This window comes from Aulostomus chinensis, chromosome 2 (assembly GCF_037954235.1).
Source record: "Aulostomus chinensis isolate RoL2024-O1b breed Wild chromosome 2, RoL_Achi_v1.0, whole genome shotgun sequence".
In the NCBI taxonomy this organism is placed as follows: domain Eukaryota; kingdom Metazoa; phylum Chordata; class Actinopteri; order Syngnathiformes; family Aulostomidae; genus Aulostomus; species Aulostomus chinensis.
In genome coordinates, this window is record NC_141321.1 from 9,540,709 (window position 1) to 9,566,169 (window position 25,461).

Sequence of the window (25,461 nt, forward strand, 5' to 3'; positions counted from 1 at the left end):
GACTTTTACAGTTTTATGAACCAAATTTTTGCTAACTGTTTAACTGACTCCTTACGTCAACATGCTAATACAGCCACATGGTGTATTTGGTTTCCTGTCATTGTTGTTTTAATTTATCCAACACAAAAAAATCCCTGATGGATAAATGAATAAAACAAACACCAATGCTGAATTTATACTGAACTGAATTGGTGCTCCAGACATAAAGGATCTATGATGGGGCTTGAAGCTGCTCTGGCAGCTTCTCATGGTCAAACACCTCCTCTGAAACACTCTGTTGTCACACCTAAAACTTTCCCCGCTAACTTTTTATTTATTCTATTTTTTTTTTTAACCACAAATGCAGATTGGATGAGACCCTTAAGGAGATGAGCATCGGCTCTGGGTCGAAATCACCAAAGAATCCTGACAGACAAGGAGGAAGGCGGAGCCTCCGAGAGCTAGTCAACCCCAGCATATTGCAAAGTGCGCCAGAGGTAGGAGCACCAGGCTACACACACACACACACACACACACACACACACACACCTCTGAGCTGCGTGTTGATTCTGTGCTTGAGAAGGGGGACACCTTCTGGTATATCTCCAACACTACATGTGAAAATAGTTCTTGTAGTTGTTTTACTGTTGGAAAAAAAATCAGTACAATGGGTGAAAGTCTGAAATGGTGGACAGCTGTTTACAGCCTGAGCATTTGTTTTGGATTGTAACAATTCATGACATTCATTGTTACGCCTCACATTCCCAGTGGGTAGATGTGGGTGGCGGTGAAAATTACAAGAAACACCAGCTGAAGGGACAGAGTCCGGCGCCGGAAAAGGGGGCAGACGAGCGTTCCAGGTTACGACTCCAAGACAAAGAGCTGCAGGAGATGTCTGACGGGGGCTGGTGTCTCAGCATGCACCAGCCGTGGGCCACACTGCTGGTCACAGGCATCAAGAGGTGAGACAAAAACCTGCAGTAAGAATCAAACACACACAAAATGCCTATTAAAAACTGGTTGTGTTAATGATTAAGACTCTTAACTTTGAATCTTGGCTCTATTTTTCAGCATAATATTGTGTTTCATTTGCGCACATTGATATTTGTAATGAAAATCTTCCTTCATATTTGGACTTTATCCGCTTAATTTGCTAAAAAGGTCATTCTTAGAATATTTGATACAATATTGCAATATAATAAACAAATTAAATCATAAGTATATTGTTTGGTGATCAATAAAAATGCCCAAAATTACTGATGATTTTGAAGCTTGCATTTCTCAACTCTAACAGGAATGTAGATTCATAAAAAAATACAAACACCTTTAACAGGAATGCTGTTGTGCAGCACTGCTCTCATCCTTCTGGATGTGTCTGGCCAACAAATACAGATGCAGCGTGTGTGTGTGTGTGTGTGTGTGTGTGTGTGTGTGTGTGTAGAGTTGAGGGGCGTACCTGGTACACATCCCACCGGGGTCGTCTCTGGATTGCTGCTGCAGCCAAGAAGCCCACCCCTCAAGAGATCGCTGAGGTGGAGGCCATGTACCGCAACATCTACAAAAGAGGTACACCGTCAGTGAATACTGCGAGTAATGTCATACTTTGTCGCGTTTGATTATTTCATATTTTTATTTTGAACACCAACAAAGTCTTTTCTCTCATCTTGGATTGGTTGCTTCCTCCTGCATGTCTGCCACAGTCTTGTCACCTTGACACATAAGCTTGCGTTCTTACATCTCACAGTCGCTGAGGGTTTGTTTTTGTTTTTTTAATTGAATAAAATGCCTAAAATGAGGTATGTGGTTGACACGAGTGTAAGATTTTTTGAATGTTTTGATTTACGGCATAAAATACATGGATGTCAAAGCGTTTATGCGTCTTAAAACGATGCTTGCCAACAAGTGGCTTAACAAGGCCACAGAGGTTATCACAGACATTTAACGCGAGAACAGAGGCGTGAGAGCGCTAGTTGTGGTTAAGTACGTCGTCACCTACACTTTATTTTTTAAAGATGAGCTTTTGAAAAAAATGTGAACCTCAAACTTTTGCTCACAACAGAGTTTGTTTTCTGCAATAATCCAAAATCCGGCGTAAAAATACCATTAGAGTTCGGCGGAGGGAACCCATGGCTTTGCTAACTGCCCTTGTCCTTGTGGCGCTCTGCCTCGTACGTAGCTGCTGCTGAGCTCTGTTCTGCTGGCAGAGTTTCTTTCCGCCGTTTCAGTGTAAAGCGTAAAATCGGCTGACTTCATTCTTACTTGTTGGTTTGTTGTACGTGTAGAGACCCGCTTTCCTAAAGACTACCCCACTGGCTGCCTGCTGGGCTGTGTCAACATGACCGAGTGCCTCTCTCAGGAACAGTTCAGACAACAGGTGAGTGAAACTTTGGCTCTTAGTCCATAAAAACATCAGGATTATGACATTTTACAGCTGCAGCCCAACAAATGTAAAAACCAGCCACTTATGCATTATTGTAATCAGAGGCAAATGGAAAATAACCTCAGGCTGCTTGCAGTCACCTCTGATAGAGAGACAGATGTGAATTAATATGTGACTTGATTGCAAAATGCTGTTTTGTTGCTGTGTGCGACACTTGGAAGCCTTCTTTTCTCTTTAGTCTTGCCCCTGGGCTCTGTGATTTTTAGCTGCTCCACAACTGACAAAACTGTCTGAATGGCTTTCAGTTGACTTGCCAGACTGTTTGTTTCTGTTGCCATGTTTCAGTTGTGGAATTTATCAGAGTTTTCACACGCGAGTGCTACTTCCCTTCCCATCTCTGTCTTTTCAAATCCACGTGTCATCCGAGGCACAGGCTGAAGCCAGGTTTGACTTTTCTGCACAACATGAACAGCCCCTTAATGTCTTTAGACTCCGACAAGCATCTCATCAGGCAATATTATTGGAGGAGCACTTGGGTGTCGGTTCATGAAACAACACTAGGGGCAGTAAAAGCTCAAAAAGGAATTTTTCAACACACAAAATTTACCATTTGGGTATTTGATGTGTTTTACGGGCATCCTGAAGCATAATTCACCCAAGACCACACATTGACCACTTATTTGGACAATGCAATTGTATTTCCCCTCACATACTTGGAAGATCTGCACGTGACACAGTTGTGCATTCTGCCATGTGTTGTGTGTGAACCTTTTTATACAACGGTTGCAATGCCATCTTTCACCAGCAGAGGTCAGGCTGCACCCCTTCACCAGCAACTCCCTGCCAGTTAACACTATGTCCCTCCAGAGGCAGTATTCACCGCAGGAAGAGCCACTGCAACGCAAATCCAAGCCCTCATGATACCACTTAACACTACAGTGATATACACACATCACATGGCCAATGTAATCACACTGAAAGCTGAGTTAGTTAAGAGTTGAGGTTAGAGTTGTGAATTCGTTATAAAACAGCAGTGCAGTGGTGCTTTCCATGTTTTTCACTTCATTTCCACAATGAACAATTAAAGTCAAATCCACTCAAATAAATCATTAGAAGGGCTCTTGTTAGAGGTCTGAAAATGTTGCCTGGTAAAGTCCTTGCTTGAGCTTTTACACTGAAATTAATTGAATTAATGGCGCTGTTGCTAAGTGTTCCCTCCCCTTAAGTCATCAGAGAGGCTACCCCCCCCCCCCACTTAAACATAACTACACAATCAGCTTTGCTGCATCAGATCTGGCTTTGGAAGAGATACTCCATTTTCCTTTATTATTATTATTATTATTATTATTATTATTATTATTATTATTATTATATATGACAAGAAAATCAATCTCTGTCCATCTGTTTGGTGAGATGTCATTTACAATTATCTGTCTGCATCACACCATCAGGGGAGGTTTGAGTGAAATGATGTAAGTTGCAAATATGTTGAACGCAACACGCCCTAGCCTCAAGCCTCAAGTTGCAACACATGTGACATGAGCACGTCACTCGATTGAGATACTGAAACGGATGCTTTGCAAATGTTCTGTATGGTTTTGTGAGTTTATAAAACTGAACAAGCTTATATAAAAAAAAGATTTCCTGTTAGTATATGATGTGCATGATTACATGCATCAGTGCACACTTGTGTTAACATATAAGTGTAACTATTCATGCATAGGAGCTCTGTGTTTTTATTAAAACAAAACAGTGCATGCTTTGCATTCTGACCACTGGGATCTGTACATTTAAGGGCTTTCCCCTTTTGTACTCTGTCCTCATTCTCTCCTCCACCACTCATTCCACCCAGGGCTGTAAAATCATGTTTGCAGGCAGTGTGACTGCCCTTTCATCCTGTGAAAGGGTGTGTGTGTGTGTGTGTGTGTGTGTCTACTTGCACAGAGCAGCCATAAATAACACCCCCACCCCACACAAGGCCCCTTTAGAAAAAAAGAAAGAAAGGCAGATGTAGAAAAAAAGAGACCAACAACAACACCAAAAGTCTAATGATAGTTCTGAGCATTTGGCTCCATTTGCTATTCAGGAAAAAGCAAAATATGTAGCACTTTAAGCTAGCTTACCTTCCTGTAAGTGGGCATGTAATGATAATGCATTGTGGCTGCTGGCTTGGACGAGTGGCTGAAGTTGGGATTTACTGGCCTGTGCTGGCAGCTGTGGGTGGTTAAAAGGGGGGGGGGGGGTGAAGGACAGACAGCCATTATTCTTCAGGCTCTTCTAAATCTGCCCCTAGTGATGCATGGAATATTTAGAGAAAGTGGAATGTGGGAAGATCAGAAGAGCATGGGAGACGACACAGAAGTAAAAAATGTCAAATATTATAGAGCTGCTGTGATAGAAGTCACTCCCTAGTTGAGGTGCTGCTGAACAAAGCAGCTCCAAATCCTGATACCTTGCTGACAAGCAGGGCAGGGAGACCACCCCAGGCGGACCAGGATCTCCATCTGCTTGACTTGGACCAATTCTCTCCCTCATTAGAAACTGACTGGTGTATTGATCCATCCTCCCCATAATCTCTCACTCCTCCCAGCTCCCCTGCCCCCCTTACAACTGATAATTGGCCAGCCATTATGATCTGTGCTCAGTCTCTCCACCTCTATCCCCAGTGCTCACTACATACATGCATGCATACATACATACATACACACACATATGTGTGTGTATGTAAATATATACACACACACACACACGTACGTACACATATATACACACATACATATACACATACATACGTACATACACACACACATACATACACAGATATATATATATATACACACATACATATATATGTGTATGTATGTATGTGTGTATATATGCATATATATGTGCTATATATAATATGTATGTATGTATGTATATATGTGTATGTACATATGTATAGATAAGTGTATGTATATATGTACGTATATACAAATACATATACATACAGTATATGCACATTTATATACATATATTTGTATGTGTGTGTATATATATTATATATGTATATATTATATATGTGTGTATATATTATATATATGTATATGTATATATGTATATGTATATATGTATATGTATGTATATATGTATATGTATATATATACATATATGTATATATATGTATATGTGTATATATATACATATATGTATGTATATGTATATATATACATATATGTATATATATGTATATGTATATATATACATATATGTATGTATATGTATATATACATATATGTATGTATATGTATATATATACATATATGTATGTATATGTATATATACATATATGTATGTATATGTATATATATACATATATGTATGTATATGTATATATATACATATATGTATGTATATGTATATATATACATATATGTATGTATATGTATATATATACATATATGTATGTATATGTATATATATACATATATGTATGTATATGTATATATATACATATATGTATGTATATGTATATATATACATATATGTATGTATATATATACATATATGTATGCATATGTATATATACATATATGTATGTATATGTATATATATACATATATGTATGTATGTATATGTATATATATATACATATATGTATGCATATGTATATATATACATATATGTATGCATATGTATATATACATATATGTATGCATATGTATATATACATATATGTATGCATATGTATATATACATATATGTATGTATATGTATATATACATATATGTATGCATATGTATATATACATATATGTATGTATATGTATATATATACATATATGTATATATGTATATATGTATATATGTATATATGTATATATATACATATATGTATATATGTATATATGTATATATATACATATATGTATATATGTGTATATATATATGTATATATGTATATATATGTGTATATATATGTATATATGTATATATATGTGTATATATATGTATATATATGTGTATATATGTATATGTATATATATGTGTATATATATGTATATGTATATATATGTGTATATATGTGTATATGTATATATGTATGTATATGTATATGTATATATGTATGTGTGTATATATATGTGTATATATGTATATGTATATATATGTGTATATATGTATGTATATGTATATATATGTGTATATGTATATATATGTGTATATATATATATATGTATATATATATATATATATATATATATATATATATATATGTATATATATATATGTATGTGTGTGTGTGTATATAATCTAATACAGGAGTTTTTTGGGAGAAAAAAGATGTGGGACATGTTGAAATTTGGAATGTTTTCATTGGAAGAGCCAGAGTGAGGGAATTAGAAGTGGTGTGCCGTGATCTCAGGCCAATCCAAGCACGTTTATGGATGGAGGATATACTGCAGATGGTTTACTCCACACATGCAAAGACATTTAACTGTGCTATATTTTAACAGTGGTCATAAAATAAAGTCTCACAACATTGCTATATCTTGAGTGGAACATTAATCTGCGTTTGCAAGGTGTTATTCCTGGTCCTCAAGCTGATTCATTGCACAAGCAAAGGCACATCTCACCTGATACAGAGCTTACATCACACCGTCTACTTAGACCTGCGGTGGAAAAATTGATTGGATCAATCCACACGCTTAATAAGGATCTGATTTCTTCCTCCGTTCCTAAGAACATATCAGCAGCTACAGAGCTCCATGTCTCAGTGAATGCAAGTGGAGGAAGTCTAATCTCTTGAACAGGCGTGCCAAGAGCTAAACCAGTGACTGTTCAATGCCACATTGATTTCACTGAAAAAGGGCAAGTGGGTAAAATGGGCTTGGTGTGTGTGATCTCTACTTTGTTACATCATTATCAAATTTCCCTACAAGCTCCCAGATGATGACATGTTTTCATTTTGATGAAAACGTTCAGATTTTTTCCTCAACAATAATGGGCTCTGGTATCTAAGACTTTACTGATAAGTGTATTTTATTAACCTCAGGTCATTTCAGGGCTGGTATGTACCAGACGCTTCTTCTCACCAGGCAGGCACATGTCTGTGAGCTAGGTTTTAGTAGATTGTTTATCGCAGTGTTAGTTTTGGCTGCTTTTGGTATTCAGACTTGGTCTTCAGGGTGCTTTCACACCTACCTTGTTTAGCTGGCACAGAGGCTGTTTTCCATTTCTGTGTGGGTCATTTGGGCAGGGATGAATACATCAATCATACCCGGGTGTGCATTAAAAGCAGACCAAACAAGTGTTGAGGAGGCTGTCTCTGTTTGCTTCTAAACAAACTATGGTGTGGGTTGTTTGGGGGGAGGGGGGGGGGTATGATCAGGCCTTGGTCTGACCCAATTTCCTGTGCAATGAAGTAAATTTGAGGCTAAATTGCAACTGTAACCAGGGGCAGTTCACATTTTTTATACGCACAGCAAACATTCTCATGTTCTTTTGTGTTCATCGGTGTTTGGCAAATCTGCCTTTTAGGTGCTTTAGCGCCACCCCATGTGGGTTTGTGGGGACAAATTTTGGCTCACTTGTCACAAACTGTACCAAGGTTGACACGCTGCAAGTTGTATGATTCATCAACTGGTTTGAACCAAGGCAAACTACCCATAGGTGTGAAAGCACCCTTAGGGCCCTATTTTGAACATGACGCACGCTGGCGCTCGGTCAAGCACAGGCGTTATTGTTACTTTCAAGCCGGCTCAAATGACATTTTCACACCAAGAACCCGCCCTTTTATTAGCAAATCAACTGCGCTCTGCCTGCAGCGGCTGGTGCTCAAGTGTGTTACTGAGGCTGGTCTGGTGCCACCGTGGCTCTTTGCTATTTTGTAACTCCAGAAAACGTTTGCACCACAGACCAAGAGGAGGCTGGTCTTTGGTCAGTGGCCTTGTGTGTGAAGTGCTTTTAAATGTTGGATCAATCAGACGAGCAGATGAGCAGCGTTGCAAGGTGATTCAAAGATCAACCGCCACCTCCTCCTCGGCCTGTTACACCTCTTCCTAGACCTGCTACACCTTCTCCTAGGCCTGCTTCACCTCCTTCTAGGACTGCTTCACCTCCTCCCAGGCCTGCTACACCTCCAATGGCTTTGGTGGATTATGCTGCTCCCTTATATAACATAAGTCTTGCATGCGTTCACCTGGTGCACCAGTAGGTTTGTTTCTCCAGAAGTGTTCTCTTCTACTGGGTTGAAATGCGTGTGCTACTGAAATAGCAACTGTCAAGTTCTGGTGCAACCTGGGCTTTAAAGGAAGGACTGCCTCTTTGCGCTGTGTGCCACAGTTGGCACCCTCATAATGTGCCCTCTGAATACCAAAACGAAGTTGACCACGCCTCAAACGCACGGTGCACATATCGCACCAACTGCCTGCTGCCATTGATCCTTTAAAAAGTGCCCTTAGTCTCCTGTGTCAAACGTACTCGTTAGATCCCATCGTATTAGTCATCCTCATCCTGTCAATCATCCCTCGTCAACTGTTGCAGTCCAGTTCTAGTAAACAAATGTTGACCTAGATTTTTGTTTTTTATTCTTTATTTATTTTTGGCGATACTTGAGTGCTGCTAGGCAGCCGATTTTGGTTTAGGTTTGGTCTCAGTTTTTTGATTGCCTTTAATAAGGACAAAAAGAGAACGGATTAATTAAATTACTTGATCAAATACACAAATCAGTGTACAAAAGAGGTCAAGAAGGGTAACGTCTCATTTTCAAACATTTCAAATTCATGCAGCCTTCTGTCAGTGAAGTTAAAAGTCAATCTTGGTACGCTCAACTTTTATTTGATTGGCTGGTTGGACGTTATAGTATGTGGCGCTCTTTTACTGCACTGTGTTATACTGAGAGATGCTGGAAATAGCGTCCCTGTACCGATTATGTGTATTTGGTTGTTGCAGCTTCACATTACAGGCGTTTAACTGGGGAAACATGAATTATAAAGTAGTTGCGGGAAATGCAGTGTTTGTCTGTGGTGTCGTTCATCAAAAAAATACATCTACAAAACAAAACATTGCAGAGCCTGTAACAAGTGTATATTTAATCTTATTCTAACACGGTATATTGACTGCTGCTCAGTAGACCAGCACACAGATAACTGAAACCAACGGCGTAAATACCACATCATATAGCTGCAAGCCTAGCCACTTATCTGTTAAGAGAAGTGCTGGTTTCTGTGGAATTCCATTTGTGCAAGCTCTCCCTCTGACCTCCAGAGTGGAGCTCCTGTGCTTGTTAGGCCGGCTGGAAGCTCGGACTGATGCCTGCTTTTCCTTGTGTGGTAATGTGATATTTATATGCTGAAAGCCTTCCAGCCAGCATGCCGCACACACACACTCACTCACTCACACACACACTCACACACACATACATACATACGTACAGGCACACACTAACACTCTTTCTCTCATAGGGTATGTTGGATGCATTCCAAAGGAAGGAAAGTCAGGCAATGCTACCCCCCCCTCCTCTCCCCCCCCCCCCCCCCTGCTCTGTAACACTGTGAATCCTTTGCAGTACTGCTCCCCTCCCCCCTCCATTACTCCATCTTAATACTGCCCTCATTTTCCCTCCAACTGTATATTTTGCAGGTCAGGACTGTGAGGTTGTATGTGTTCATGGAGGATTCAGTTTATGTTCAGCGAATCTCTCTAGCTTCCCCTCTCTATCTCCCTCTGCACAATGTCAGTCTCACACTAACACACTCTCTCCCTCACATTCCACCCTTTTCCTTGCTGGGCAGTTTGCCATGGCAGGGAGGTCAGACATCATGTGATTCTGCAGTTGTGTGTAGAATGTATTCAGCCCAGGGTCCCCAGGCACTGGATGACAAGCAAGCAAACCTCAGTCACAGGTTTTCAACAGCATGAAAAATACATAGAACCATCTGCCAGATGAAAATAGTCTGCTACACTGTTCAGAAATTCACTGCTGTTCTCAGTCCACTTCATTGAATGTCACACAGTTTCTGCTGTTAAGGAAATGGACTGCTAAGCCCTCTTTATTATCTCTGCTCCTGCATTTTGTTCTGCTCATTTAATCGAATGTGTACCTTTCTCCATATGCTGGAATAATGATTAAGGCAATATGAGACTCTTTTTCTGGCAGCTTCCTTTGATGGTTTGACAAAAAGCTGTAAGATGTAACTGAATAAATACCAAGCTTAAGGATGTGTTAGTCTGAAAGCTTAGCAGGTGCAAATCCTCCTTTTCTTCACAAAACTGATTTGATGCATCATTATTCTTTGGAATCAGAACCTTTCAGCTTATGTTTTATTTCCAAGAGTGTTCCTTTTCTTTCCTCTTTTATTGACGCTAGAAAATGTGTAGAGTATATGATTATTTCTGTAGTGCGGTCCACTAGAACATGAAGAGGAAAGCCTGCAGGACATTTCTAATATTACATTGTTGATGATCAGATAGACACGAGAACATTAGCAGTCACTCGAATTCTGATGCAATCAGTGCTTGCATCTGTCGTTGGCTAATGGTGGATAATGTATTTTAAGAATATGAAAGATTGCATCACTCGTTCTTTGCAGCACATAAAGTACCACATGAGGGATTTATGCATAGAATTCAAACTTGGAGGCTATTTGTAGCTATTTCTTTGACTAATCAACATCCCTCGCTAGCAACCCACAGTATTTTAAAGGAGCGTGCCAGTATTTTGGGAATATGCTTATGGATATGCCGTCCTCAGAAGTGCCGGACAAGGAGGTTCTGTGTGTCCGTTAGGGAGCTGAGACGGACCACACGTTAGCTTATCACAATGAATGTTAGTGGCAAGGAGGGTTAGCACACCTCCGCTCCTTTGTTTTACACAACAATAGTTATAATAATAATCATTATGAAATTATTTTGAATAAGAGATGATGAGATTTACTAGAAAAGACTCTCCACATGTCAAAGTGTCGGTGACAGATGTGTCGGAGGAGAATAAATGAGAGAGTCACGCACACTTTCTCACCCGAGGTGATCTGTTGAGACTGAAGTGTCGATGATTTGATAAAAATGTCATCAGAAAGCAGGACAGTGTGCAAGAGTTTCTCTCATTGATTCTAAATTAGGAATCCAACAAATCATGTTGTCAGCACCGCCTTCCTGACTGGGCTCCATAATTTTGGCAAACAAAACAAAACATTTCTTGATGACTAGAAGAGCGACTGCTACGACTAATTATGGCCAACGTTGTCACAGGGGATGAGGAGGATTATTGCTGGAGAAACAAAGACCTGATTCCTTATCTATTTGATGACTTTTGTCTTTGGTATGCTAACACTTCCCACTCTCTTCCATTGATGGCTAACTGGCGGTCTGCTGGTCTCTGTGGGTCTCAACTCCACAACACTTGTACAGAGAGAAAGGCGTCCTTCTTTTTAGTCTGGCACTAGGGAGGACGGCAAATAAGTGCATTTCCCCAAATGTTGGCTTGATCCAAAAATATACTCCACGTTATATTTTAAAAATTATACTGTCTAAATAATACTGACTGTACACTTACTGATGCGGGGCATTTATTTTTGAGAATCAAAGGAATTAAATCCAATCAAATTTAGTAAATGGACTGGAATCTTTAAATTACAAGCTTTGAAAGCCTATAATTTTGTGGTTCAAGTATGTTTAGCTGTTGCTGTTTTTGAATAGGTATGTTTGCAATTCCGTATGGTTCTGCAGACAACTTTGAAGTCCAATGTAAGTAGTCTGGAGCAGCCTGTCCATCCATCCTAAGCGTGCATGAAGCAATGTTTGTATGGAAGACCTCTGTAAATTCAGATCTATTCAATGCCTCGTCACAGTCAAACCCAATTCCCAGGAATACGTTGTAATGAAGCATCGAATCAAAATGTTTGACAGTTGACTTCCATCTCCACATCTGGTGTTTGTTTTCCGATGCCCTAAAATGGCTTCCCTTGAGGCCTGCGTGTATTTGCCAACATTTTGTTTTGGAATGAGGAAATGAATGAAGGTTGTGTGGCGAAGTCAATAACTATTTACACACAGTCAGCGGGTGCCCATGGTGCCCTGCTCTATTACCAGGAATTAGAAGAGATCTCAGTTTGATGCTTGTTTTTTATGTGTTTTACCATCCAACTGTGAGAACAAGCATTACTTCAGTCACTGCATTGAGCTCATTTGGACTGTTTTTGCTGACCTTCCCCAGGCATGCCTATGCAATTGCTCTCTATATGTCACACATGCCTCTGTGTGCTTATTTGAGAGGAGATTTCTGTCCAGCCAAGCCCCAACCCAGCAACAGCACAACCACAAGTATCTTACACAAGGGAGTGCCACAGAGACAGAAAAGTGCGAGACTCTGCCACTGCAGGGTCAGAGATTACAAACTCAATTGTACTGTTGGTTGACCTGTCTGCTCAGCAACTTCCTGCCTGCGACATCAGCAGGAGAAAATATGGAGAAAGAGGGAGAGGCTATTGAGGCTGTCCACACTTCACAGGCAATTTATCTTTTTCTCTTTGTGTGCAGCAAACCTCCAAAATTTTTTTTGCCATAGCTTGTTTGTCAGGCCAGTGAATGTGGTTTGTCCCGATATATATCCAGCAGCCCAATGGTTCTAAAAAAGAAAACATAAGTGCATAACAGTGTTTCAAATGAATATCCTGAACAAGTCTGGTAAACCAAATAGGGGTTCAAAATGTTCTTATAGTTAAGTATGGAAATGCACATTGACCTTTGGTTAGGAAGTTGATGTACAGTAAATACAAATGTCGCTTGTTCTCAGGAAACTTCACATTACCTGTAGCTGGAATCAGGCTGCTTGGTGCAAATGATGATCTCTGATATGTAGTATGGATTAGCTGATCCAGTCCCATTCATTATTGGTTTGTTGTTCGGCTTCACTATCAAATAGGGTCTAAATCGCAATAAAGTCAAGTGCAATATCCGTCCGATCCATGGGGATCGCCACGCCACTTTACTGGCCTCCAATCCTCGTCTTTTTGCAGGAGCAAGTTTGATCTGAACAGTCCACCCACACCGACGAAGAGTTTTGGGGCGTGGACTTTAAAAAACACAGGAAAACATACTGACAACACGAGGGGACAAGGGAGAGACAAGAAAAACCTCACCTGCAAGTTCCAAGTTCAAGATACATGCAACAATTTTGGAAGATGGCCAACCGGGGAGATACTGAGACCCGAGAGCTCTTCAGCCTCCGGGCAGAGGATGTCCTTCACCGGAACATCTTAGGAACGGGGAAAGTCTGGCCATGAGGACGATGGAACGTGGCTTCCCCCACAATAAGGCGCAAGTTATTTATAAACTGAAGACTTTGGACACGCCTAGCATAATGTGTGACGTGTTATCAGGATGTGCCACTAGACTACACCTCCTGTTGCCAGCTACGGCCCCTCTGGGGAGAAACTACAGCTCGCGTTCACGTGATCTATCTGGCCAAGAGGCCAGATACTCCGCTCTGGTAATTTGTAGGTCTTTGAGTCTGAAAATGGCGATAGAAAACCAACAGACCCAAAATCCTGAGTCTGCGTAATTGAATAATTAAATGAAAGGGGCGAGTTCAAAATAATAGCAGCATGGAGTTCAATTAGTGAGGTCATTCTTTCTGTGAAAAAACAGGTGTGAATCAGGTGGCCTTTATTCAAGGACAAAGCCAACACATTGTTCACGCATTTCTCTTTGAAAACCTGAGAAAAAGGGTTGTTCCGGACATTGTTCAGAAGAACAGGATACTTTGATTTAAACGTTGATTGGAGAAGGGAAAAATTATATAGAAGTGCAGAAAATGGTTGGCTGCTCAGCCAAAATGATCTCCAATGCTTTAAAATGGAAAGCATAACCACGGGGGAGACGGGGAAGAAAACGGACGGTGACCATTGAAATGGGTGGAAGGAAAGCCAGTATGGCAGAGACTCGGCCAATGGTCGGCTCCAGGGTGGTCAAAGACGGTCTGAAGTTACCTGTGAGTACTGTGACAGTTAGAAGACACCTTTGTGAAGCAAATCTTTTGGCAAGAAGCCCCCGCAAAGTCCTGCTGTTTAAAAAAAAAAAAAAAAAAAAAGACGTGCTGAAGACAATACAATTTGCCAAAGAACACATCAACTGGCCCAGAAAGAAATGGAGAAACATTCTGTGGACTGATGAGAGTAAGGTTGTTTTTTTTGGGTCCAAGGACCGCAGACAGTTTGTCAGATGACCGCAAACTCTAAATTCAAGCCCCACTCTGAAGACAGTGAAGCATAGTGGTGCAAGCATCATGACAGGGGAATGTTTCTCTCACTATGGTGCCAGGCCCATGTATCGCATACCAGGGATCGCGGATCAGTTTGCATATATCAAAATACTTGAAGAGGTCATGTTGCCTTATGCTGAAGAGGAAGTGCCCTTGAAATGGGTGTTTCAACAAGACAACGACCCAAACGTACCAGTGAGAGAACAGCATTTTGGTTCCAGACAAGCAAAATTAAAGTGATGTGAGTGGCCAGCCCAACTCTCGATCCGACAGATAACTTGCGGGGGGACATCAAAAATGCTGTTTCTGAGGCAAAACCAAGAAATGCAGAAGAATTGTGGAATGTTGTCAAATCCTCCTGGGCTGGAATACCAGGTGCCAGAAGATGGTCGACTCCATGCAACACAGATGTGAAGCAGTTCTGAGGAAACAACGGTTATACAACTAATTATTAGTATGGGGATTCCCATGTATGCTAAATCCTAAAAAAAAAATCAGTTTATACAGTAAATATTTGAGTTTGTAAATAAAAATGAGGACTTCAATTTTTTTTAACAGCCCTATATTCATTTTTCTTCCGTTTCTGTAAAGTAATTAAAAACCTGATATATTTTTCTTCATGTTTTAATTTAGACTGTAATGTGCAGTGTTTCCCAATGCATGGAAATAAAAACTATTCAAAGGATTTTGAGCCTTACTTGCGTTTTTAAACACACTGCCATTATTTTGAACACAACTATAAATCAAATTCTACGTATTTAACCTGCTTGTTTCGAGTCCAGACCGAAGCAAAAATGACATCATCTATTATTTGATGTGAATATGGAACGCAAGAAATGAAATTCTCACTAAAATCACAAGTCTTATTATAAGTCCTGTCTGTATATAAAAAAAAAAAGACAAGGAAAAAAAACCCGAAAAAAAGCTTTTGCATTTCGGTCAGCCCTGGTTAGTGGAAACTTGTTTTAGACATCTTGAGTGTTGTTAGACCAGCGTGGAGTTTCACCTCCAAGCTGTCTTTTGAATACATTAATCAGATCTATTGTGTCTACAAGCTGCTTCACCAGCATACCAGCGATGTCCTGCCAGCTGCTGTCAGGGGCATTAAGTGTTTTTCACTGAATAGAAGTGCATGTTAAATTGGATAGATTAAAGCAGCCTGTTTGGGAGTCTGCCTCAAATATACAAAGTAACAGGTTGTGATCAGGCAGAATGTGTGTATTCCTGTAGTGTAGCTACGCTCACTGATGTGTCTTTGTCTTTATGTTGAACTCTCTTGGGTTAACTTTCAACTGTGGAGCCGACGAGCGACGCAGTGCAGCTATACAAAGGCTCTGAATATGCACAGATGATCTCATTTCAGTCCCCTCTCCCCAACCCTTTAAACCCTCTCCCCCAGCAGCCTTCTGGGTAAATTGTGTCACTTTTAACATCGTAGCACAAACAACAACACGTGCCCCATACAAATAAATAACAAAAAAAAAAGAGAAAAAAAAAAGCAAGCAAAAATGAGGACACCAATCTTGATGTGCTGGGCCAAAGTCAATCAAATCTATACAGATGCTTTTTTTTTTTTTTTTAAGGAAAAAAAGACCATTAGCTGCTGCTCTCTCTTACGTCATCGCGCTGACAACGTCATCACTTCACATAAACGTGTGCCAGAACACTGAGATGTAAACAAACGACAACATGGATGTTGCCGAGTCGAACGTTAGTGTTGTTGTTGCATGCGTGGCAATGTTGTCCCTTTGCAAAGCATACAAACTCGGCACAGATAGGAAAATGTCAGAGCGCCAATGCAGCGAAGGAGGATGGAGTTTTTAGCTCGTCTGGAAGGGAGCCGAAGAAGCTACAGGCGAAGCCTGACAGGCGGCACAGTGACAAAATCAGGATGCGACAGGAAGGTCGCGTGAAACCTGAGACGACGTGGGTTGCCTTTTTCACACTGCAGAACCGAGCTGAGCCGCTTAACACCTTGGCGAGTCGAGGTTGAAATGCAGAGTCGACACTTTCAGAGTGCCCAAAAACTTGCGTTGACCCGTGTTTTTGGTGCAGTGTGAAAGGGGCTTTAGAAAGGTCATGATCTATTCAGAAGATATAGTAATCTACTCAAATTGATAGAGGTTGTGCCAAAATGTCACCCAAACATCATTCATCTCACAAGAATCTTGACCGTTTTTGTCACCGAATTCTTAGAAAATTGTTCTGAGATTGTATCGGTGTGCGTTTTCTGAGGCCAGGTCGAACTCAGGCTGCAGCCCAGTTTGCTTTTGGTGTGATCCTGAAGAGGGGTTGTTGACTAGACTGAGCTAACTGCTGAATTTGAGCTTTTAAATGAACCGTTCTTGCCTCTTTTTAGTGTTTGACACATCCAAGCATCCGTCCATGATGAGGGTTTCTTTTTCATTAACAGTTATTGAACTCCGTAAGGCTTAGCGGTATTTAGGAGTTCATAAGTGAGGCAGCTTCATCTGCGCCAAAAAAGAGCTATAAAACTAATGTGTTCCACAACATCCAAACAGAATCGTCTCCATGCTGCTGTACAGCGTGAACAGGAAGGGGGCTGAGCAGAGGGCCTTGGGGCACCGTGATGTTGATCACCAGAGCGGAGAACAGTACGCCCGTCTGAATTGTCTGGAGTGTGTGTCCGATGTCTAGCTGCAGATTGCGGTCCTCAACCCTGGAGCGCTGAGATCAGAGGATGACTCAGTTGCTTTTGGGCAATTCCAGATTCATAACACAGACATCTGGACTCAAATGGACTGACAAAGTAGCCCAGAGATCTCATTCAACAATCCTTAATGTAAGTGGAAGATTTGTATTCACTTTGCATGATTAAAGATAAACAGAAGTTGTTCATCTGAAAAAAAGAATATGTTGGCAACGGGGTTTCAAATGAAGTGCGAGCATTATTGAAGTCGTGATGCTTAATCTTATGATTGCTACACCAGCCACAGGAGTTTGAGAGGGAAGAGAATGATGCTGCATATAAATCAACACTTGATTTTTATATGCCATATACATATTCTGAGCCTGCAACAGCATTTGATGGCATATGCGACCAGTGGACCATGGCATAGGAGCTTATGCACTATAGGCTTCAAACATTCCACTAAATACGGCAAAGGCACTTCAGGAAGTTATCTGTGAAATGAGAAACACTGCAAATCCCCTCTGGATTCTCAAGACCCATTTGAAACCACAATTGTTTATTACTTCTTAACACAGTGGTTTAAATTTACACAATATTTTTGCATTCAGACAGACATTCAGTATTCGTAACAAATCGATCTCAACAAGACTCTTGATGACTCGTGTATGTAAACCATACACGTTCAAAGTGTTGTATAAAAAGGTACCAACACTTAGCTTACATTATTGCCTCTTTACAAGCAATCGACATTCCGTTTTCTTTTCATCAGCCATTTTTTTGGCAACCTGTGACACTGAGTCATGTGGAGAAGACTGTGTTCCTCTGTGTCTGAGGTTCTACCAGGTTCTTGATCTATTCTACACGTACTCTCGCTTAAGCAGCATCAACAGCCCCCCAAATGCTGTTCATAGACTTCCATTGCCTTACCGCATTGTAAATGTCAACCTTGAGAAGTTCTCAGTAGGATTTATGTGAAGTGAAGGAACACTGTCCTTCCTGTACCACTGAGGAAACTGGCGATATGGTTCAGAATTGATCTTCAACCCAGAGAGGTCCTACTAAGTCATTCTTATTAATGACAGCCTGTTCCGTACCTCCTTCACCTTGCTGCTGTCTCACTGTGGGTGGGGCCCTGCGTCCGTTCGTGACCCAGCCACGAGCTAATCCATCTGACCCATCAAAACTCCCTCTCACATCATCCATCCATAAAAACTTTGGAAATATGTCTTCGGTTATGTCTTGGCCCGATCTTGACACTTCCTGACAATAATAAGATTGTCAATCTTATCCGGGGGTGGTTGTGTTTCGTCCTGTAACTTGGTGGCCACGGCTCTGAGCGGCTGGCACTCCATCTACATGTGCTGGCACTCGGTGAAATGCACATATTTTTTGCCAATACATCTTTTGCAACCCTTTTGACTCTTCCCTACAAAATGATAGACTGGTGGAAACACCTCAGTAGTTAAGCGTGTTTCAAAAGAGTTGCATCAATCTGAAAAGCATTTAGTCTCTGACTTCTGTTCATGCTGCACCCGTGACAGCGATCTTCAACGTGAAGACAGTTCTGTCACCACCATCATCAGATTTTGCCAGATTTCACACGCTGATGAGAGTTCATACTGAGATGAGAAGTCTTGCAGGGTAATGCGCAGAACACTCCACTGCGGATCGATGGAGGTAGAGAAGACAAGAAGGCAAAGATCCAAGACGCTGCCTGCTCCAGGCTACCTGAGGTGGAGCAGGTGAACAGTTTTAGGCTCCTTGGAATCTCCTTCCTGCCGAGAAAGCTTAGAAAGATCAGCTGTATTTCTCAAGGAAAAAGAAGAAGAAGAAAGCAAGTCAAGTTATTCAGCTTTTACGGGGAGGAGAGAACAAGGATCTTGAGTAAAAATATCACAAATTGGCAAGCGATGTGCCTGACCCAAGACTGGAAGACTGACAAACATCCAGAACAGCACTGATACTCATCTACAGAGCAACAGTGATATCGGGGAGGTGAGACTAAAGGACGCTTAAAGACAACCGCCACGCCAGCCTCAGCCTGTTGACCCTGCTGCTGTCTGCCAAGCGATAACAACATCTCTGCTGCCCTCCTGCCATAAAACAGGGCAGCTATCTGACTCCCACTGCCTTCTTCAGGCTAAAATTATCTCCTCATAAATGATTCAAATTATTCATCCTCTGCATTTCAATATAGAGAATAGTTCAAATAGGCCTTGTGAGACGCCATGACGCGTTCGACAGAGAGCGAAAAAAATGATCTTCAAGGTCTTTTCCTGGTCTATGTAGACAGACATTTATTAGGGTTTGGATTATGGGGGCTTTCGATTAAATCGCAGAAAATAGCAGCTTTTCCATTAATTACTATGATATATCATCGCAAAGAACTTTGATTCCAAAAATTCTATTTTCCTTTCCCAATTATCTGCACATTCTTTACAATATATATCATATTTAGGACATGCAATATCTGTTTAAAGTGCCTCATATTTCAGGCAGAAATGAAAATGATCATCCTTTAAATTTTGGTGTTTATAAGGGATCGTCTCACTATCCACACAATGTGTTTGTTTGGTGAAGATCCATCCGGTTGCATCTCTGCGCGTGTGCCAGGAGCAGCTCCCGACCGGGAAACCTGTGTCTAAGGCAGCTGCGTGAATGTACGCAAGAAAGATCCGGATAAGGTTTTTTTTCTTTCGGCACATTATGATTTTCAGTTGTGTGAGCCCCAGCGACACAGGAGAATGTGCATGCTAAAAATCCCAGAATCCTGCCAGCGGATTCTGACCAGGCTTCTAGTTTAATACCTGGATATAAATTATTGGTATTCAGAACAGATTTTTATGGACATCTCGCACATAAATTATGACCAGTATTGGTTCATATTTCTCAATGTCTCTGTTTCAGCAAGAGAGGTTCGAGATGATTTAATAGTGTGTTTGCGCAGGGGAAAGCCATTGTGGAATCTCACTCGTCTGTGTCGAACCCAAAAAATATTTCAGCTCACCTGCAAAAAAACCCCAAAACAACCAAAACCCTCCCATCTTATTCAACACCTCCTATTTAACAGTTCACTGTGCTCGCCTTCAGAAGATATCAGTGAGATCGTCTTATCTGTTGCGAGCTGTAGTACTAACCCATGGGCTTAGAGAAACCTAAAACTTGCCTTTGATAAGAATCAAGGGACATCCTTCCTTCTGTGTTCCTTTTTGAAGCCATTCTCATCTGCAGTCTCATGAGAGTTGAGAGGAAACCGTAAGAGGCTGCGTGAACACAGATGGGAGGGTTGTACCCCAGCGTTGCCGTATCAAAGCAAATATTCACCTTAAGAGACAGACATGTTCATCAGCTAACCCTCTCCCTCGTCATTTCCGCGTGGAGAAATCAAATGGCCACAGTACCTCACTTAAACATAGCCCCTGTGCTAAAGAGAGCCCAATTCATGGCTCTGAAAAAAGGAGGTTTTGGTGGAAAATAAGAAGTTTTAAAGCCTTTCGATTCCCTGGGATTTTTCTTTGAAGTCGAGGTTTGAAAGCAGACATGTTAATCGTCTCCAGGGGTTCTTGTTGTGTCTTTGTGTGTGTGTGTGTGTGTGTGTGTGTTGCAAAGGAAACTAATAAGGAGGAGGGTTTGACTCTGTGATTTTCTCTAAATGCTGTGCAGTTATCTGATACCCAGCAGATATGCAGTAATGAAACTACCATATTTTAACAAGTTTCATTGTTTCGGTTTCTCGCATTTTTTTTCACGCTATCTCAGTGCCTGTAAATGTGGGGTTTTTTAAGCTCATGTCTAAAAGAAGCACAACTGTGACTACAAGAGAAAACCTTTTCCTTGGAAAGTTCCACCAGTTAACTTGAGATTAAAAAGCTTCAGCTGCTGAGAGCTAGTCTTGTTTTCTTTTTGCCTGAGGGCCACCGCAGGAGGTGAAGTCATAAACATGGCTGGGAAAGTAGAACTTGGCTGCATCAGGAAGTATGTGTGAATCTCCGTGCAAAAACACATGACTTCACTACACCTGTCAGCACCAGCGCTAGTTAAAGGGCTAATCTGTGGCTCACTCCTAGCTGAGTTTCTTTCTCTCTGAGCTGAATTGGCATGCAAACAAGGTCGCACAAGATAGGTTTTAAGCCCTCTTTCTCCTGAGTCTTGCAGGGAATTTTAATAGTGGAATTGTGGGCTGTTGACAGCTTGAAGTCATTACAGCAAGACGATGATAAAGCTTCAGTTGCAGACTGAGTTGGTTCAACTCAGCACCCCAATACAAATACACCAAGTCACCCTTATAATGTTAATAAATCCTCCCTTGGTAGTTTGAGCTACTTGACATTGCAGTGTTTTGATTTGGGTTTTTTGATAAACAATTGTTTTTTCACAAATTCAATCAAAAGTATTCACTCTGACACCTTCATGGGTGTTATGGACATAAAATAGTAAAAAATATATATATACATAAGCATCCACATATTTCAGATCCTTGTATTTATTCTTCTTCCCTATGTTTTTGAATACTTTCAGCTTCATAGTTTCAACTACTGAAACCATTCAAATATCTTTTGTACTTTCTGAAACATTCAGTTTTCCCTCCCTTTATTTATTTATTTTTTTAAATAGTGGCTTCTAATTTTGCATAAATCCCATTGAAGTTTTACACTTGTAAAACCCATCCCAATAGTTCTGAGTCAACTGCTGCAGTATGTAGTACCGTATTTTGGGTCCATGTCAAATCTGCCAGCTGACCTTTTTAGTTAAAATGAATCAGGAGCACACACAAACACACACACACACAGTCACAGGAGTCCAACATGGCAGTAATTGGAAAACCATGTTTGTGGTGCTGAGCTTCTAATAATGAGATATGTCTGTTGTTGTATTGAGGATATTAATAATGTAAAAATCCAGGAGCCCATGTTGGAGACTCCTAGATAATTAATGTTCACTCTCCAACCTGACACCAGTTGATTCTGTAGGTGAAGGGCTGTTTAATTTTTAATCAACACCGTGCAACTCCGTGTGCCTCACCTCAATGAAAGGAAAAAAGGCAGTCGCAAATAGCTTCTTTTTAACGTGGAAAAGGTTAGTCTTGTTTTGCCTTCGTGTCACATAGCACCACTATGATTCAAAGCCTGTATCCATGCTAGCTGAATTTGCAAATATGTCCACCTCCTGCTCCCACTTTAAAAGGCTTGTAAATGTGTTATTTATTGCAGGTTGCTATGAATAAAAGGGTAGTTTTAAGACCAGGGTTGTTTTCTCAGGTTCGGTTCAGCATCGGCTTCACTACACCACTGGCATTTCAGGCAAAATCATTATTTTCATAATAAAATCACATTAGTTCATTCATACGACTCACAAAGACCATATATCGTCATCTAGTATAATGTCAATAATTTAGCCTTCTTTTCCAGGGCATATATGCAGGAGTGTGAAATGTTACACAAGCTGCAACTGAAACCAGTCATGGTATTCCAGAGGCCACGTCTACATTCACATGCGCGGTGTAATTTGGCCGTTTGCCACTGAAAACCTGTTTGATTCAAAGTGTTTACAGCACATGAATCCGTGATGAATGCAGTTTAGTCCCATTGTTACCATCAATAAACCAGTCAGCAAATAATGCAGATTACCTGAGCTGTTCGCCCAAAGATAAATCCTTCATCCATGATTTAATGCCATGAATTTTTATAATTAAGCTACATTCAGTCCATAAATAAATCAGCCAGTCAGCAAGGAAAACTAAACCCATGACATTTGGATATCATGACTGTAATCATACAAGGGATAATTGTTATTTACTCAGGACAAAAAGGCTGCTCTTAATCAGCGTCTCTGTATCTGCTTGCTTTACGAATGAATAAGACACATCCTGCAGATGTTCCACAGTGAATGTGATGTCAAAAGATTATATATTCTGAACCTTCAAGAGTCTTTTAGTCGGGAAGAACTGATTTGCGTGAATTCCTTCATGGGACCAAATCGTCCGTCTGGCTTTGGCATCCGTGCTGATACAGTCGGCCATGTTTGCAGGTGACCCTCCCACTCACGATGTCTCTCTGGTGAAAAGACATGGCCTACAACTCCTCTCACTTGAACCACACGCACATTGCGCGGCGGCGTGGACCAGAAGTCCTCGGCAGAAGTTGAAATGGAGCTTTTACAAGTCCAACATGATGCAGCTGTGTTACAGCAGACTTGTGGTCCAGACAGATAACTGAGGCCAACATGAGTCTGAAAGTCTGCTTCAATGATGAGGACTTCCAACTCACAATTTACTGTTGCAAATGGCTGTTCCAGGGAGGACACAGGTGGAACCACCGCAACGTGGATGAGAGGAGCGGCGGCAGCTTAGATGAGACACATCAGGTCTCTATAAACACACAAAACCTGGGGAAAAAAAAGGCTTTTAAACACAGACATAAACCTGTTCTGTTACAGGAAGGATTTTGAATACAGTTGACATGACAATGTGGTCTGCTATGAATTTTAGAGACTTGATTTCATGGAAAAATATTGTGAAACATCGGACGTACAAGTAAAGTGTGTGTGTGTGTGTGTGTGTGTGTGTGTGTGTGTGTGTGCGTGTGTGTGTGTGTGTGTTTGCATGTCTGTGTGTGCTCTAGTTGGTTGTGGAGCTATGGAAAAACAAATAATACAGCAGTGCGTGCAAAAAGCTGAAAGACAGTTACAGTGAAGTTTCCTGAGGGCAGCTTTTTGTTGGATGGTTAATGAATGCCAGAAACAGATTAAAGAACGTTTGGCGAACGATTGCTGTTCTCAACAACACCCTTTCACCTCCCACATGTAGCCCGTAGCTCAGAGACGACCCATCTGTTTCTCCATTCCCAGGGTGAAGCCAGCCTTGACAGAACTGGATAAGCAGTGTTTCAGAATGGTCCTTTTCAGGAAGACGCATTTGGCTTTTTGTAGCTCCCTATCTATCAAAATCCCTGCCTTTGTGTCTCACACTCACCTGATAGTCTGATCCATCTTTCTTAACAAATCTTCATTTTTTATACTCAAGCTGTCCCCCTCTCTCTTTCTCTTCATTCTCTGCCCCCCCCCCCCCCCCTTATTCCACCCTCCTCATTTTTAAAAGCCACATGCTCCCAGCCCGTCTGGCTCAGTTGCTCCCTGCCAATGAAGGGCTTTTTATTGGGCTGAGATTGAGTGCAGCCAAGCAGGGCCTGGCTAGGGCTGAGGCTGGGGCCAGCCTCAAAGCCCCCTCTCGCACCCCTTAACCAACAACCCCCCCCCCGCCTGCACAACCCACTCCACATGCCTGGTCTGGTCTGGCCCTGTCGCCCAGAAGGAGATTACTTGTTTCTGCTGCCCTTAATTGCCGACAGCAGCTGAAAAGAGCCAGAGAGAGAGAGAGAGAGAGAGGGAGAGAGAGAGAGAGAGACATTATAGCGAGAGGGGCGAGGGAACAGTGTTGGCTTGTTGAGCTGTGACTTGACAAGCTTGAACTTAAAGTTTGTGTTCCTGCTTTCAAACCCTGGCTCTATATAAGTTGGTTTTATTGAGCTGTTAGTTGGCCTCGTCCAACGGTTGTTGTTGTAACCCGTGGCATTTTGGACAGTAGGAAGAATAAATATTTTACTAGGACGCACATGAGGTATTATATCAGGATTAAAAGTATTCATCGAAAACTCACACACTCACACACACACACACACACACACTATAAACCTCTGCACATGCCACTTTATTATGATGTATGGTGAAAGCAATAGAGCTACTGTGCCCTCTCCCTGCCCTTGTTATTCCTCACAGCCAAAAGCTTCCTACCAGCAGTCTGCGCCTCACCGTCCCTTTTTTCTTTTTCCAATGAATTTGTGAATTAGTACAGTTGAATCCCAGCAAATTAAATAGTGTGCAGTTTATTGAATTGGCCGTCTCCAAAGAGGCTGTGAATCTATATGAATGTTGGATCTTGCGTCATGTTTTTTGTTTTTCAGTTCGACTCATATTTAGAATAAATTTGCAGCTGGTTACCGTGTCAGCTATCAGCGTCTTGGTGTCCTTTGCTTCTGACTACAGATGCCTCGACGTGGTCTTTTGCTACTGACGTCATTGATTACTGGGCACTGTTTTGAGTTGGACAAGTTCTCGATATTGCACTTAATTGCTATACACTGGCTTTTTATATCAATGTTTTTATTGAAAGAGATGGTGATGTCTATCGATTCCCCTGTCGCCAGCTGGCTGACCA

General features: G+C 41.2%; 1 protein-coding gene and 1 long non-coding RNA gene across 3 annotated transcripts in view; one reads left to right on the top strand and one right to left on the bottom strand.

Annotated features, from left to right (window-relative positions):
* The window catches only part of trip4 (thyroid hormone receptor interactor 4), a 77,147-nt gene that overhangs the window by 2,694 nt on the left and 48,992 nt on the right, over nt 1-25,461 (top strand). The window contains exons 8-11 of the mRNA XM_086226626.1: nt 347-476; nt 748-941; nt 1,421-1,545; nt 2,262-2,353. Of these exons, the coding sequence (XP_086082752.1) occupies nt 347-476; nt 748-941; nt 1,421-1,545; nt 2,262-2,353 (541 nt within the window). The remainder of the gene's footprint in view (nt 1-346; nt 477-747; nt 942-1,420; nt 1,546-2,261; nt 2,354-25,461) is intronic.
* LOC147269024 (uncharacterized) overlaps nt 559-25,461 on the bottom strand; it is a 66,507-nt gene continuing 41,604 nt past the window's right edge. Inside the window, exons 3-5 of one of the 2 annotated variants that reach the window (XR_015119488.1) lie at nt 4,483-4,573; nt 1,436-1,534; nt 559-954 (exon numbers count right to left, since the gene is read on the bottom strand). This is a non-coding gene — a long non-coding RNA (uncharacterized LOC147269024). Of the gene's footprint in view, nt 955-1,435; nt 1,535-4,482; nt 4,574-13,144; nt 13,379-25,461 lie in introns of those variants that run through there. The other variant, XR_015119489.1, reaches the window with a different exon arrangement.